This window comes from Anticarsia gemmatalis, chromosome 18 (genome assembly GCF_050436995.1).
Source record: "Anticarsia gemmatalis isolate Benzon Research Colony breed Stoneville strain chromosome 18, ilAntGemm2 primary, whole genome shotgun sequence".
NCBI classification, from domain to species: Eukaryota; Metazoa; Arthropoda; class Insecta; order Lepidoptera; family Erebidae; genus Anticarsia; species Anticarsia gemmatalis.
This window is the reverse complement of record NC_134762.1, coordinates 9404367-9420168: the sequence shown is the minus strand read 5'-3', so window position 1 is coordinate 9420168 and position 15802 is coordinate 9404367. Positions and strand designations below refer to the sequence as shown.

At 36.8% G+C, this 15802-nt stretch overlaps 3 protein-coding genes across 4 annotated transcripts in view; 2 read left to right on the top strand and 1 right to left on the bottom strand.

The window, feature by feature from the left end:
- The window catches only part of LOC142980374 (hemicentin-1-like), a 40972-nt gene extending 39650 nt beyond the window's left edge, over window positions 1-1322 (top strand). The window contains exons 52-53 of the mRNA XM_076125698.1: window positions 517-642; window positions 1170-1322. Of these exons, the coding sequence (XP_075981813.1) occupies window positions 517-642; window positions 1170-1258 (215 nt within the window). The 3' untranslated portion in view covers window positions 1259-1322. The remainder of the gene's footprint in view (window positions 1-516; window positions 643-1169) is intronic.
- A 42-nt stretch (window positions 1323-1364) lies between these two features.
- LOC142980616 (uncharacterized) lies at window positions 1365-5254 on the bottom strand. 2 transcript variants are annotated; one of them, XM_076126094.1, is made up of 6 exons: window positions 5112-5254; window positions 4065-4276; window positions 3771-3823; window positions 3571-3669; window positions 3040-3140; window positions 1365-2540 (listed from the first exon to the last, which is right to left on the bottom strand). In XM_076126094.1, the coding sequence occupies exons 1-6, from the start codon at window positions 5168-5170 to the stop codon at window positions 2453-2455; spliced, it is 612 nt and encodes a 203-aa protein (XP_075982209.1). In that variant the 5' UTR covers window positions 5171-5254; the 3' UTR covers window positions 1365-2452. The 2 variants fall into 2 exon arrangements, with proteins under 2 accessions (XP_075982209.1, XP_075982208.1); XM_076126093.1 differs by having other exon boundaries at window positions 1365-2508.
- Window positions 5255-5768: 514 nt separating this feature from the next.
- On the top strand, window positions 5769-15670 carry LOC142980730 (uncharacterized). The gene is made up of 5 exons (XM_076126292.1): window positions 5769-7284; window positions 7659-7856; window positions 8264-8529; window positions 9198-9350; window positions 13236-15670. Exons 1-5 carry the CDS (start codon window positions 5784-5786, stop codon window positions 15504-15506), a joined length of 4389 nt encoding a protein of 1462 aa, XP_075982407.1. The 5' UTR covers window positions 5769-5783; the 3' UTR covers window positions 15507-15670.
- The last annotated feature ends 132 nt before the right edge of the window (window positions 15671-15802 follow it).

Here is a 15802-nt window from a genome sequence, read left to right as displayed (position 1 = left end):
GCTACTTCTTTCGAAGCATTGGGTAATAATGTCTTTCTAGCCGATATCAGGCGGTGTAGGGCTTTGTTAAGTGTCCAAGTGTGTGCACAATACACTGGTACAATTTTTTTTTCTTACTCTCATAGACCTGTGGGACGGATAACCGACACGCCCAGTGATAAGATAGGCGCAGCGCCCAGGGCGACAGGTGCTCTCCGACGGACGAAGGTCTACGATCTCAACTTCCTTACTCTAGGCAATAACTAAGCAATTCTTAATTGTAAATCTCAGGAACAACATTTTCGCCCGACCCAGCATTCGAACCCGAGACTTCTGCGTGGTAGTCGTATACACTACCGACCGCGCCCTAGAATAATTAAATACGGGCCTGTCCGGGCAGTCATTTGAAGAAGAGAAACAAGAACTGCAACAACTATGGTGGCCGGGTATATGGGCCTATTGTTAGCTTCAATGCTAACATCACTAGTTTTATTTTCCAGTCTTTATTGACCATTAAATATTGTTGGTTGTGTACAGACATAGACGAGTGCAACCTGCAGACGGACGGGTGCGAGTACTCGTGCGTGAACACGGCGGGCGGGTACGTGTGCGCGTGCCCCAGACACCTGCGCCTGCACCTCGACAGACACCACTGTGTTACACGTAAGTCACACTTATATTATAAGTGAGAGTTTGTAAGGATGTGTGTTTGTGGTTTGTGAGTCTTTCACACAAAAACTACTTAATGAATTTTGATGAAAATTGATTTAGTTAATCGCCTGGATTATTATATTCCGAGCACTCACGATTATACGCATATATGTTGCAGTCAAAATTCTTAACCAGTCAGAAGGTGGAGGGGCCACACTTTATGGGTCGTAGTTTTTAATTTTATGGGTTGTAATTCCCAAATTCGTTCTACAATTGTTTTAAGTCTAGTACTAAATTCTAGGATTTTTATTTCGCGAAATCCCAGTGTGGTCTCTCGGTTCACACGCACATGTACAATTGACTAACGTTTTTTCTGCCGGCGGCATGTTGTAATCAACCTAGACGAAAATTAAATTAACGAGCGTTTCAAAATGTCGCCGGAGCCCTCTTGAAAAGTATTATTGACTAAAGCATTTAGCCAAAAGTACCCTTGAATCTTTGCAATCTTAAAATATTAACTTACTGTTTTATCATTACAGCTGCTTTATATAGAAGACCATATGGGGAACTGGAGTCAGAATACTTGAGTACCACCATCGATTTACCAACCAAATATACAAGACCGTAAAAATATAACTATATTTGAGTAAAACACTGCTCATAGAGACTTAAATTATTAACTTTTGTATTTAATAAATAAAATAAAACAAATTATTGTTTGATATTTTATTTCACACTACGTGTACTAAATCTAATAAATATGTGAATATATGACTCTCGTAATATAATAGACATTTACTTGATAATTATATCAAAATACTATCTCATTAATAGATATAATTCAAAATTGACTACTCGATATTTTATTTTACTTTACTATTCTGATTTGAACTCGCTATAAAAAGATTTGAAAGTGTCAATTCCCAATACTATATATATTTTTTCCAAATTCCCAGAAATCAAACTTTTTTGCTTTATTCAAACACTTTAGTGGCGCCCTCTGTTTCGAAATGATGCTTTAAAATTGACTACATAATTTTAATCCTGTAATATAATTTATTTTCTAAGCATCCCGTGATAAAATTACGTATTAATATCTAGCAATAATTATTGCTAAACACCTATTTATTTATTCCATCTACTTTCTCTCCTAATTCATAAGATTATTATGTAGAGTGATGAGTTTAACAATCGACAAATGTTAGGTCAATACTTTTATATACGTTTTAGTAATAAAAGCTTGACATTTTCCTATAAAAGAATAGTTTAAGTAATGGATTACGTTTCGAAATGTCTATCCAAGGGCATTCATTGTAAGCTTTATTGAAAGGTCGTTTTATTCTGGCCATCATAAACCCTTGAATGGAATATATTTTTTAGAATTTTCTTTTATTACTCGATAGTTAATACCTAGTAGGTACTCAAATGTAATATTATATTTTTCCTGGCCACATTGAAGAGTATCTCCTAGCACAGGTATTTGTTTTACTTAAAAGGAGGTTTCTGTGTAAGATATACTGTAAAATTATATAATTTGTTATTGTTTAATTTTTTTACTTAATATGAGGCCTCTAAATAAAATTTTGATACTGTAAAAATTGCACCAAAATATGTTTTTTTACGCCCAGATAACTTAGCATCTATTTTTTTCAACTGCTTGCTGCTACATTATGACACACAGTGGTATTTCACACGTGTTAAAACTACATGAAAATTATTATATCGATTGTTAAACAAAAGACTCAAAACTTGGTGAACGAATATGATCTAGGTGTCTTCTAAGTGGCGATTGGTGGGAGTCGTTCGTTCCCAATGATCTTCTTTATGGGCCCTCGCTTGGGGTCCAGCACTCGCTCGTCGTTCTTTCTTCCCATCGATCTGGAACGTCACATCGGTGGAACAAATCATCCCTACGTTCAGAAACATTACACCGATTTATTTAATAAATGATTGATTTAATTAATGATAAAGCGTACTTATTGTGTTTGATACTGTTGATATGTACCTAGATGGATTTTCAACTTTATGGTGTAAGTGTATGAGAAAACAGAACGAACGAACATGGTTTTTTGTTATGCATCCAATCTATTGATCATTTTGTGCCTTAATGTTAAATGTTGTGTTCGACGAATTATGTGCATCGTATAATTTGCTTGCTTCATGAGTTATAAGTACTCAAGTGTGTACGAGGTACATACTAGGCCATGCTTTTTAAGCTAATGAGTAAAATGATTTCTTTTTTAAGTGAACTGTGATTTATGTTTTTTAGGGATTGACATTATCTCGGTAAATACTTGGCCAAAACAAAATCAATGCCACGTCTTCTTGACCGTTGGTCATTGATTTAAAAATGTATGTAGGTACCTGTGTTTTTTGTCACTTGTTACATATTCTTATATAGATACTTACTGCCAATAGCCTCCGTTCTTCTGCAGTCTCATTATATTGTTCTGACAGATCAGCAGCTCGTTTTGTAAGTAAGTTCTTTGATCGTGAACTCTTACGAACAACTGAAAAATAGATAAAAATATGTACTTTTTGAATTGTGCTGCCCCTGTGACGCAGTGGTTAAGATCGCCACGCCGCTACCATTGCGTCGGGAGGTTGTGAGTTTGATTTCCACACGGAACAATTGAGTTTCACAAACAACTGTTTCGGCTCTGGTTGAACTTTGTGTCCATTGCTTGTATCTATGTTTGTAAAAGTCCCTGCGACACAAGAGCAGCACTTAGTTCAGGAGTTGAATTATTAAAAAAGAAGAACTAAAGCATATCGTTTTTCATGTTCTGATATTAATCAGCGCGGTGAAAAACCTAACCGCTCTTGTTGCTGAAGGACACCCGTGTCTAACAGTGGGACAATATTGGGTTAGTATGCAAGTAAATTTAATTCCCTTTATTCCATCTAGTCCTACCAGTAGATCGATAGTCGCATACGTACCTTAGACTCGGAATCTAAGCGCCACTCTTTACTACGTAGTGTACTTATCAAGTCCGTTTTAAGACGCTCGAATCTTTTCACTGTACGCAGCAATTCAGCCTGGAAGCAAATAAGTTATAAAAACCGTTATTAATTTAAATCACTTAAGTAGGTGTGTACGTGTATTTTCGCATAATTTTGTAAAAACGCAAACTACTTACAGGAGTGAGCAAATCCAAGTTTATGTTGAGATCATCGTGTTTTAGTCTGCAATCTGGAAAAAATATAACTTACATAAATAATTATATTAAGCTAGAGATGAAGAAAACGTTACTTATTTCACAATAGTTAGGTACAGAAGTTGAAAATAGTTTTGCTCTAAGTCCATCCGCAAAAGAGACGTACATTTTCAAAAAAATCAATAAGCCGGTTTAATAACCTACATGGGAACATACGCCAAAATGAACCTTGGAATAGAGAAAAGTTCTTGGATATTGGAGTATCTATCATCTTACCCGGTCCACAAATCCGTGCAGCTTTAATCTTCTCCTTCAACGCGGGCATTTGTTCTCGAAGCGTCTCGATAGTGTCCAGATACACCTTGTGCTTGGCGTTCTCTTTGACCAGGTCATCGTCATGGTCCCACGGGTAGTCGCTCTTACGAAGCTCATCGTGAATTGACGCTATTTGCTTCTCCAGCTCTCCATTCTGCCACGCGGCGGAATCTCTATAATATGAATTTTGAAGTAGGTGTGTAGATATTAATAAAGCCCTAACACTTAGCAGCATTCGGCTGCTGGGCTCGTAATAAAATTATAATCAGGCAGTTATAAAACGAACTACATCATAATCAAAAAATAACAATGTGTGAGTGCGAGCGACTCCGACAAAATTAACATGACTTAGTTCGCACGTTCGAAATGGCCAAGTATAGTTGGTAAAACACTAATACACTACTAATAGTATCTAATAAATGGATTGAGAAAACTGGATAATAATGGTGAGATGAGGACAACTTTTAGTCATAGATAGACTCAGGACCCGTCCGCGCATTCCCATTGAATCATTCTAACAAGTATTTTTAGTGAATTTAGAATGGCATTGTAAATGGAGCTTTCTTTTTCATCAATCTTTGGTGACATTAGGATTCGTTAGCGCCTGTCGAAATTAATTAGCAATAGGTATTGTAGCGCATTGATTCAAAATTACTTGTTCCTGATTGTTCTATAAAGGATATTTGGTAACGATTTGCAGTATTTATGTGCATACATTAAGTATGGAAACCACCTTAGTAACCTTGACCCAATAACACACATTAAAAGCAATCTATAATTTAATCTGTCCTAGAATACCTACGGCACTGAATATTTACTTTGCCAATTAGTGAAACTTGATCCAGAAGTTATGAAGCAAAAGTTTTAGTACCATTGTCACATTATATTTGCGAAAGGTTTGTCATACAAGTACCTACTTACATGACGAATCTACCTATCTACTTACATGAGTACCTACATAATTATATTCACTACCTAGTTAAGTCCTTACATTCTACTGTTACTGACCTGCAAGTTCTTTCATGATCCAATTCATTTTTCAAACTATCAATTTCAATGTGATCCATTATTATAATATTTACAAGGATTAAAAAAAAAATTTACGGACTAACTTCTACGCGAACTGTGAACACACTGAACACAGCGATGCCCTTGAGTGAGGGGTGAATTGATTTAACAAGTATTCGGCAACCTGAATAAGGAAGTGGTAGGCCTTTGAATCAGTTCATTTGCATGTTATTTCCATAACATAAGAATGTACTGCATAAGCAGTAGCTTTTAATATACGCTTTTCAGAAAGAAATCAGTTTTCCACACCTGAAAACTGGGAAAAACGAAACATTTACGACGATGGTGAGATAAAGACTTACAGATTTCTATTGGTAATAAGGATTTTAATACGATGATAATTGTGAACGACGGTTAAACTGAAACAATTGATATTACAAATTAACTTTAAATTAAAACATTGTGTCATAGTTCTATAACAACTTAATTTTAGTAATTAATTAAGAGTGTCTCAATTTCTGAACGTCTAACATCCGCTGTCAGTTTTGCGGTTGACAATCAAGTCAGGTGGAATTCTGTCAGAAATGTCAATTTTAATTCAAATTTGAAATCACAAACAAAGTTAACCGAATCTGTTGGAGTTATCAAAGCTATTAAGTTTATTCTATTAAAATGAGTTTGCTAAGTGCTATTTTGCAAGAAGCTAACAAAGTGAGTTCAGAGGAAATAAAGAAACATCGAGATCAAATCTTGCCGCCAATAAAGGATCTTACAGAAAGAGTGCAACTTTTGTCTTGGGCGTTACAGCAGAATATCATCGACACACACGTTAATTTTACCATTACCAAGAGCTTAGAACAATTAAACTACAATAATAGAAAAGCTAATATACTCTCAGACTATTCAAAATGCATCGAAGACATAAAATCAAGTCAAGAAAAGTACAAAATGAACGACGAAGATTTTCGTAGTCATTGTGAGAAATTAACGAAATCGTACGCAATTTTTAACGATTTATGTACTGTTGTTGACGGAAAACGGGTGTTAGAGAAAGCTAATCATGAGTTCGGCAGATACAATTACAGTGAAGCAATGTTAGCAGTGAAAAAATTGAAATCCGAACTAAAGAATTTGAAATTCGAAGGTAAAATGGTAAAGGCGTTAACAAACATCAATGCTCAGGCTGAAAACCAACTGGCCTTATACATTGCCCAATTAAGTATAGAATGGGAAGATATTTTTTCATGGTCTGAGAAAAAAGGTTTGAATTTTCTAACATACTCTTTGTCTGTACAACAAAGTGACCCTGTACTGCTACAGAAGATATTACAAACTTTACATGCAACTGATAGAATGTATGCTGAACTTGGTTTATTTTCAAACTTTTTTATTAACAACCTTCTTCATAATGTAATAAGGCATAATTGTGATATTTTCACTGAAGACCATATTGGAGCCATAGTCTTCAACATAAAAATTAACCTGAATGATCCTAAAAAGCCGAACTACCAAACAATTTTCAACAATTTAACAGCAATATTTGAATTCCTACACTCTACACTAGGATCGCAATTTGAAGGAGACAAATCATTCATAGAAATCTTCGCCGAAATGATTCGTCAGAAATTCTTTAACAAGATAATTGAAGATTGTATCAGAATGAACTTACCGTCTTGCGATAGCAGCTACCAGAACTACAAAAACATTGTTATTGAGCTGGATTCATTTAACAAGTTTTTAGTAGACCTTAAATTCGTCAAAGCGGCGGACTCACCTTTGAATAAATATATTGATGATACTGAATGTGTCTTATACAACAAGAAGTGCGATAAACTGCTATCAGATGTCCGCATATTGCTAAACGAAAGCCTATCATATGGAATTATAGTTGTCGGCTCTGTACCAAGCAATGAAAACGAGTCCATTCTAGATGTAACTGACAACAATGCCCATTGGGACATAAACAAGCCCTTATTTCTTCCAAAATGTATCATTTCACAGAACATAAAAGCTATTATGTCGTTAATCGTGGAACATTTGGAGGAAAGTGCGAAGTTGCCGGAGAAATACAGCACTCAGTTAGTTGGTTATATTAAAGATATTGCAGTTATGTATCAAAGCTTGGTGCCTAAGAAGTTTAAAGTTAATTTGGAATGCTGTCCTGCTGATATTGGTGAGAATTTTCTTCAGACTAAATTAGACACCTTTTAGTTTATAATGCCACTGTTTTTATTGCTATAAATCCTTTACATCTTTTATTTAAAGCTATAGGAAAGAGAGGCAAGGAATCTTAACTGACTTTTAGTACACAGATATACTAATAAGCATAGCTTTTTCAGTTATCCAAGTTCTGTAATGAGTTAACTTTTGGATATCCAGAAATTTTAATGTGTGTAAAATTGGCTGATTTTGAACAATGTTTTGACTGAATTAAGTGTAATTCAGTCAAAACATTGTTCAAAATCAGCCAATTTTCTTTACAGAGAATTATAATAATAAACATCCTAAGCATTTAATCTACAATAACTTGTATTTTCCTATCTCCAGCATTATTCTTCAACAACTGCTTCTACCTGGCCCACAGTCTGCTTGGACCACCATGGAGTAACTCCTTACCAAAGAGTCTGGCTGATCAGTTGAACATAGTTCTACTGGAGTGTATTCAAGACCTCAGGGTCTTAGGCCTTGAGAAGATATCCCTGTATCTGCAGAATAAGAAGACTAGTATTATGCAGAGTATTGAAGGTGATGGTAATGTATCCAATTTTTATTTCACCTTAAATTGAACCTTTTAATGTCGCACAGCTAGGCAAGGGTCTCCTCCTGTAATGAGGGAGGTGTTATTTTTTATTTCAGTTTAGGATATAGTTTCCTTCTAAAAATGTTATGTCAACAAATTCTAAGCTTCCACTTTTTACAAACTTTATTGATAACTGTGCTATGCTAAAGCAGGTCCATAGTACTAGTAGGTCTGATTCCCAGATTATGCAGCAAAGTGATTTTTGGGTATTTTTGTTTTCCTTCAATTGATTTCAATTTTATTATTTGGGGTCTAAACTAGCTAGAAAATAAGCATTGATTGTTTTTAATAGCAAGTCTACTTATACCTTTGGATTAAACAAGTATTAATTGTCTTTCTATTTGTATTTCAGGTTCACCATGGACCCACGAAACTTACGAGCAATTCGACTGCGCAATCAACAACGCCATCACGCTACTAAAAGATCTTAAATCCTGCTGGTACAATGTCCTCCCTACTCGCATGTATGAGATGTCTGTCTGTACCCTCGTGCAAGTGCTATGTCAGTCCATCCTGGAACGATTACTGGTTGATAGTAAAGCTGTGAGTGAAGAGCTTGTGTACATGTTGGCTTTGAGAGTCGAGTACACTGTTACTGATGTTTTGTTGTTATTTGAGGTGAGTTATTAAGTAGTTTAAACTGCTATAAACTAGCTGATGAGCAAACTACATCATTTGTAGTTCTTGCGTGATAAATTGTAGACATTAGGTGCCTTTACACATACGCTCTTTCGCGCGTGATTAGGAGCGTACAGGGTTACGAAAGACGGCGCGCTCTCCGCTCACGTTTTCTTCGCGGGCCTGACAGATGAGCGCGGCGCGCGCTCTGTCCTTTGTTGTTTCACGCTCGTTAGAGCGTGTGTGTAACCGACCGTTCCGTGTTAACTCTTCTCTAAGAGGGCGGCTTCCTATTCAAAGGCGCTCCAGAAATCGAAGTCTATAGTAAAGAAATGTTTAGTAACGCTTTTTAGTTATAATACCTTCTCAATAGCTGTTGCCCGCGAGCCGCGACTCTCCCATTTTTACAGTGTCATAAGTACAAGAACGTTCTCAGAGTAAAGACACTGCTTTTAATCATCACAATCGGTTTATCAGTTTAGCCGTGAAAGAGCGAAAGAATTAGCAATAAGTATAAAATGATTATAATTAATAGTAGTTAGGTAAATTTAAAATAAATCTTATACGTACTATTAATTTGGTAAGATCTGATAAAACGTAAATTAGCCACCATTTCATAAGGTAGAGCCAACTTAAGCATGTTTAATTTTATTATGATTTTGTTTCAGGAGCCAATCAACTTCGAATCAAAGATCAATGTGTGGTCCAAATTCACCAAACTGCCTCTCCTACTCAAGGCACAACTGCTAGAGATATCCGACTTATGGAATAAGAATAAAGAACAATTTACAGGTTATTCTTGTGAAGAAGTCCGACAAATTGTCAAAATGAGATTCCCCGATGATAAATATAGGCTTAAGATATTGAAAGAAATACAGTGATTGATATATTTATTTACATTTTATATGGTTTGTTTTATTTTGTAGTCCAAGACATCATCATGGCTTAGCCTTTCGCTATGGCCTATGTTGGATCGATCTCTGAGGTTGTTGCGTGGATGGGTGACCATCTTATATCGAATTGCTCCGTGTTTCGGATGGCACGATGTATTGTGGGCCCCAGCTGTCATTTAAAAAGACCTTTGACAATCGTTAACAGTAGTGGGAAGCTTGAAAGTCTGACAACCAGTCTTACCGAAGGGTATATATCGTGTTATAACCCAGTTAACTGGGTTGTCGAGGTCCGATAGGCAGTCCCTTCATGTAAAATGCTGTATTCAGCTGCGTCCGGTGAGACTGGAATCCGACACCAACATAGTTGGAAAAAGGCCAGGCTGATATAATATTTATGTATATTAGAACTCCATAACACCTGTGTAACTTAGTTAAATGATCCAATATGCATTAGATCATGAATGTTCAGAGCATGTAAGACCCATGTAATCTTATGTTGCATGTTCACTATGTTTTTTGACATTCATAAATAATACCGCCCCTAATGCAGGATTATGCACAAGTTTTATCGAAAGTGAATATATTAACACGTTAATTACTAAACTGAGTATGTAAAACGTTTAGTAACAGTTAGTTATGGCTATAGTACTTATTATTCTGTGGTTATGGTACCTCACCGGAAAGCAGGCTTTTTTCTGTTAGGGATACCTATTACTTTCGAACAAATTTCGTTCTAATGTACCTGCCTATGTATGTTTTCGACAAAACTCACCATCCATGTCTCCATGTTTGAAATTTGTTTTATGTGTATAAAACTATTTGCTATAGAAAAGACGTAATAAAAATGACCTATCCAAGCAGATGTGATTCAATATGATTCATACAATAAAAGAACCTACATAAATCAACCTGTCTATAAGTGTCTATAATTTTATGTTTAGGAAATAATTTAAATATTAGTTCCGGAAATCGTACTCCCAGCAACTGTTGCCAACTGGCAATAGAAGTTGCGTGGCGACCGCTTTAACTATACCGATGATTTTTTTATTACTAATTAATTAAAGTAACAGTGCGTATATACATAAGCGTGTGCTAAGGACACGAATGAATGTGGAATACACCACAAACACCTATACCATTCGCGTGTTATATTTACATGGTTGCATAAAGTTAAACGTACAATATTTCAGTATAAAGTGCGTGTGGAAAAACGGAAGCAGGAACATATGAAACAGATGTTTCGCTAAACCAGGTACCTCCGAGTAGTTGGATAACAAATTGCAATGGTTTCGGCGGGAACCAATCGCAACGTAAATCTTACGTTGCTTTTAATCACTTCAATTGCATTTAGCGGCAAATAAACATTTCTTTACGCAATTAAAATTCCATCAAACGTGAATAGTGCGTATTTTTGTTTACTTTTTTCTACAACTTCCTGACTTTTACGCCTTGGGTCTATTGTACAGAATAGATAATACAGTTAGGTAGTATTTATAGAAGGCACCTACTTACGTACCTTTGTAAAGGTACAGGCGGGTATACATATTCCTAGGTTAACCAATTTATTTATCCAATAAAAACTTGAAAAAAAACGTACGTTTTTGCCATTGGACCTGAACGTACCCATTGCCCATAGACGTTTGAATTACCAATTAAGTTGATTGTAGACTAACTGGCATTCCTATGCTTTCTCTGAAGGCATGAACTTAGAGCCTAGTTTCTATATAAAGGGCAGAGGGTCCACCGAAACCGAAAGCCAGCTAATATCAAAACCTGTTATAGAATATTATGTATCTACCGGATTCGCTTAAGTTATGTGGCTAACTTCTGATTTTGAAATGAATTTCATAAGGTAATTAACCGTTAAAATACCAACACAAGTACAGTAGACCGTAAGGGTGTAGAAATGAATGATATAGAAAAATATTGGCATTGGCAGAGAAAGTAATCGTCCTGAAACTCATCCACCCATTGCACGAATGCTATATAAGTGAGTGGCGCTTCCTCAGAGCTATCATTACGTATTTGTCTGCAATTGGCCGCAGGCGCCGCAATATGCAACACTTATCGGTAGGTACTTAATTAATTAAATAAAAAAAAAAAAAAGAGTGAATAAAACGTTTATTTAATTCAACAACAAAACGCGGACCCGTTTACGTGTGACGTTTAAAAAATTGTTATGTCAAGTTTTTAGCGGGAAAATGTGCAGTGAAGAAAAGAAAGTGAAAAAAAAAATATTAAAAAGTGATGTGCTTAGTGATAATTTATCGAATTATGTGCTTTAAAATTGTAACTGTTTTACTCAAACTGTATTAAAAAAAACCACTTAAAATAGTGTAGTGTACCTACGTATAAAAAAAGTGCTTATTTTTGTGACTGCAACAATATTTATTAGTGATTTTAACGAATGCTATATTTTTATTTGATTTATATACGAAAAGCTGTAAGTAAGTCAGAACATAAATAATGAATAAACTACCTATCTACATAATAAATTCATTCAAAAGTTTTTCTTCCCTTCCGTTTTTCCTTTAATAATCGTAAAGCGAATTATAAAAAAATAACCTGTATTTATAAAGTAGATAGGGACTGTTATTGTCGTTTGTGAGAAAAGCTCGTGTAAAGTTCTAACGATTTAGTAATATATCTTAATATTTATACCTACTTACTTACTATTTGCCTAACCCTACAACTAATTTATTAAATGTTTTTTTAGCAACAGCCCAACAAGCAATTACAGGTCCTAAATGTCAAGCTTACAGTAATAAACGGTTTTTGTTTTAAATCGAATTTGACAAATTACCTATCCATCATACCCTAGACTTTTTTATATTACCCAACTTCCGGGAAATTACTCATACTTTTCGCGCCTTTCTTGCTCTTCATAATAAATATACTTAGCTTTTTGTGTTCTTTGTTACATCTTTCTAATTTTAATGTGTTTATAGCTGTGTACATTTAAGGCGACTTAAACCTATTTGTCAACATTATAGAAAATGTGGCTGGCGGAAGGATAGGTAGCTCACTAGGGTTTTAAAAATATAACTTAAATGACATTGGTACCTTAATTTATGTTTTTTTTTAATAACGTATCTATTATTCTTCGTTCTGCAAGTGTAAATGCACTTAAATACTAGAATAACGTTTTACTAATAACTCATTAGGAAGCTAGCTACCTCAATAGCTACTTAGGTAGATAAACTAAACAAAGGCGGGAAATTGTCGGCGGAAAATGGGAAATATATCAATGTAGGCGGAGTCGCGTGCAGAAACTAGTAATTTACCGATAGTTACCGAGCAGATAGAACAAACGATGGGATAGCACACGTAACATGATCGAACAATCTGTTGATCACTACCTAGGCCATTAATTGTTAGCTAATCTTATTTCCTATGATACAAATAATTTCTCACACTGTTCCTTATATAGGCACTACCCGTAAATGTATAGGAAAAAGATATCATTTTTGTTGTTACAATACAATTACTGAACGTATTTGTATGCCTAAAATGGAAACATACGGAAATGCGGTTCGCGTGACAACTTTACACACGCGTCGTTGACGACGATAGCAAAAACACTGAAAAAATATTTATAAAACATCAAGATATTTGCTGCAAAAATACTAGCTTTATGTATTGTACAATTTCTTATCAATCGTAGTTTAAAATACAGTGATTTATTGCTAGGTTTTTTGATAGATAATAATTCAAAACGTTATCACCATTTGATCAAGGAAATTGTCTCTATATACCAGTTGTACACTTATTTTAAGGACGCTTAGCTACTAAATTGTTTTCTTTTCTTTGCAGACGGCATTCCTGATCGTTTCGTTAGTAATCGTCGTCAATCAAGGAAGTGGCGTGACGGCACAAGATGACGAGCAGCTTGCTTTAGAGTCCAAGAATAGAGCTATAACTATTATACATAATCCAAAGTACGTAGAGCAACCGAAACCCAGTAACCAAACACAGACGAAACCTGACCTGCCTACTCACAAACCTGAACAGAGACCGCCAAGTAAACCGCCCAACATCCCAGACAAACCAGTGAAACTGAACCACCATGTTGATGTTCCTCGACCTCATTATGGGCACATACAAAAACTGCCGCCGCCACGAATCTATCCCAACCAACCTCTGAAGCTGCATTACTCACCCAACTCCATTTACAAGTTTCCCAGAGTAATCCCGTTACCGCCACACCACAGAGCGTATTACATCAAAAAATCTACCCGACCGCTTATATACGCTGCCTCAACCAGCACTCCATTAGTTGCCAAAAGCCCAAAGTTCAGTCTACCCCAAGTGATCAATGGCATTCGAACAGAATTCGTCAAGCCGCCGAAATCCTTTAATAGAACGTCATCGACGACCACTACTACCGCAGCAACAACAACAACCACTCAAAAAGTACTGAGGACGAAACGAATATGGCCCAAACGTCTATTAAACCAAGTGAACTCGACTTTACACAACACGACATTGACAAACGACAACTCGACAATTACTAACACTACTGACGAGACAGATCGTGACACTTCAGGGAGTTACCACCGTCTTAAATATGTGTATATAAATAGGAACAAAACCACCGGAACCACCACTGTTCACCCGCCAACGACGCGAGCCTACCGCCCAGTCACCAGAAAGGTTAAAGTAAAAACTACTAAGCCTTTATCACCGATCAATTTTACTAGAATCGAACCTAACGATTGGGTCCCCATACTCCCCTCACATTATGCCAAATTAAAGAGATCCCCGACTGAGCCCACTATTAGTAAAAGATCAGATGTATTTCCTGTAAATCCTACAGCCCCATCAAATAAAGAAACAATGTTTTTTCAAACTTTTGGAATAGTCCCAGTGAAAAAACGTGAAACTTCTGGACCAGCTATGGACAGAAAGAACATAATCTATTTGAATCGGAACCCAAAATTGAACCCGTCTTATTCTGGTTACAGTGGGCAGCGGGGCCGCGCACCAATGCACATCATGTACGGGGATTTAGAAAGCGAAGGGAGTCATCACCACCACAGTCGCCCTCGCGTCGTTACCAAAGTAAAACATCACCATCACCACCATCACCACAGATACATTAAAACAGTTGAGAAACAAGTCAAAGTACCTTACAAAGTCGAAGTTCCGAAGCCTTACCCTGTGCAAGTTGAAAAAAAAGTAGAAGTGCCGGTAGAAAAGGTAAAGGTGGTGGAAAAACCAGTGCCGTACCCAGTGACCGTGGAGAAGAAAGTTCCGTTCCCAATAGGAATTAAAATACCTCATCCAGTGCCCGTAAAAGTTGTAGAAAAAGAATATGTGCCGAAACCTTACCCGGTGGTTCAACACGTGCCAGTGTTGAAACAAGTTCAGGTGAAAGTGCCGCAGCCAGTGCCGGTACACGTGGAGAAGAGGGTGCCTTACCCGGTAGAGGTCAAAGTGCCTGTACCGGTGGACAGGCCAGTCCCTGTACCGGTGCAAGTCGAAAAGCAAGTGCCTTACCCAGTGCCCGTCAGAGTTCTCGTGCCGCAGCCGTATCCCGTGGAAACGAAAGTGCCTTACCCAGTGCATGTTAGAGTGAAGGAGCCTGTAGAAGTTGTGAGGCACGTACCGATTAAAGTGCCGTATCCGCAGCCGTACGCAGTCAAAGTGCCGCATCCGATACCAGTGCCTGTAGAGAAACGAGTGCCGTATCCTGTTCACGTAGAAAAGAAAGTGCCGGTACCAGTAGAAGTGCTTGTTCCACAAAAAGTGGAGGTTGAGAAGCGGGTGCCTGTGTATATTCCGAAGCCATACCCGGTGGAGAAAAAGGTGCCCTATCCAGTAAAAGTGCCGTACCCAGTAAGGGTACCAGTGAGAGTACCGGTCAAAGTGCCTGTAGAGGTGCCGGTGTACATACATCATCCAGTCCAGGTCCAGGGCTATGGTGAAGATGATTTTTCACACACGCCGGGCTACGATGGAGAGAATTATGTATCGAGTACACCACGCACAGTCACAATAGGAAGTAGCTACAAAGGTTTCCAATCTCGTTCTGACCATACCGAACCAACGACAAATATTATAACGACCACACCATCCAGTTAATCAATTAGACTCTGTAAATACTCAAGTAAGTAAGCTTAAGTTCAAGTGCAGACGAGCCCATTGTAATGGAGTACCATAAGATAAGTTATTGTAGTGTGAGTGTAGAATGCTAAATATAAGTTGTTTATTGAGTAAATGAATGGTGCTGTGATCGAAAAGTCAAAGGTCTTGTCATTATTTCTATTAATTGTAGCCTATAACAACGTTTAATATGGCTTTGGACCATAAATGTTTAACTGTTGTGTAAACAAATTGTTATCATCTCAAAACTCTTCGTAACTATAAATTCACAGCAG

Coding starts and splice junctions, on each gene's coding strand:
- LOC142980616 (XM_076126093.1), bottom strand. CDS start 5,170: ATGGATCACATTGAAATTGATAGTTTGAAAAATGAATTGGATCATGAA. Junction 3,141..3,570: donor GCTTAGATTCCGAGTCTAAG/GTACGTATGCGA, acceptor TCTATTTTTCAG/TTGTTCGTAAGAGTTCACGA. Junction 2,509..3,039: donor AAGAACGGAGGCTATTGGCA/GTAAGTATCTAT, acceptor GTGACGTTCCAG/ATCGATGGGAAGAAAGAACG.
- LOC142980730 (XM_076126292.1), top strand. CDS start 5,784: ATGAGTTTGCTAAGTGCTATTTTGCAAGAAGCTAACAAAGTGAGTTCA. Junction 7,857..8,263: donor TATTATGCAGAGTATTGAAG/GTGATGGTAATG, acceptor TTTGTATTTCAG/GTTCACCATGGACCCACGAA. Junction 8,530..9,197: donor ATGTTTTGTTGTTATTTGAG/GTGAGTTATTAA, acceptor ATTTTGTTTCAG/GAGCCAATCAACTTCGAATC.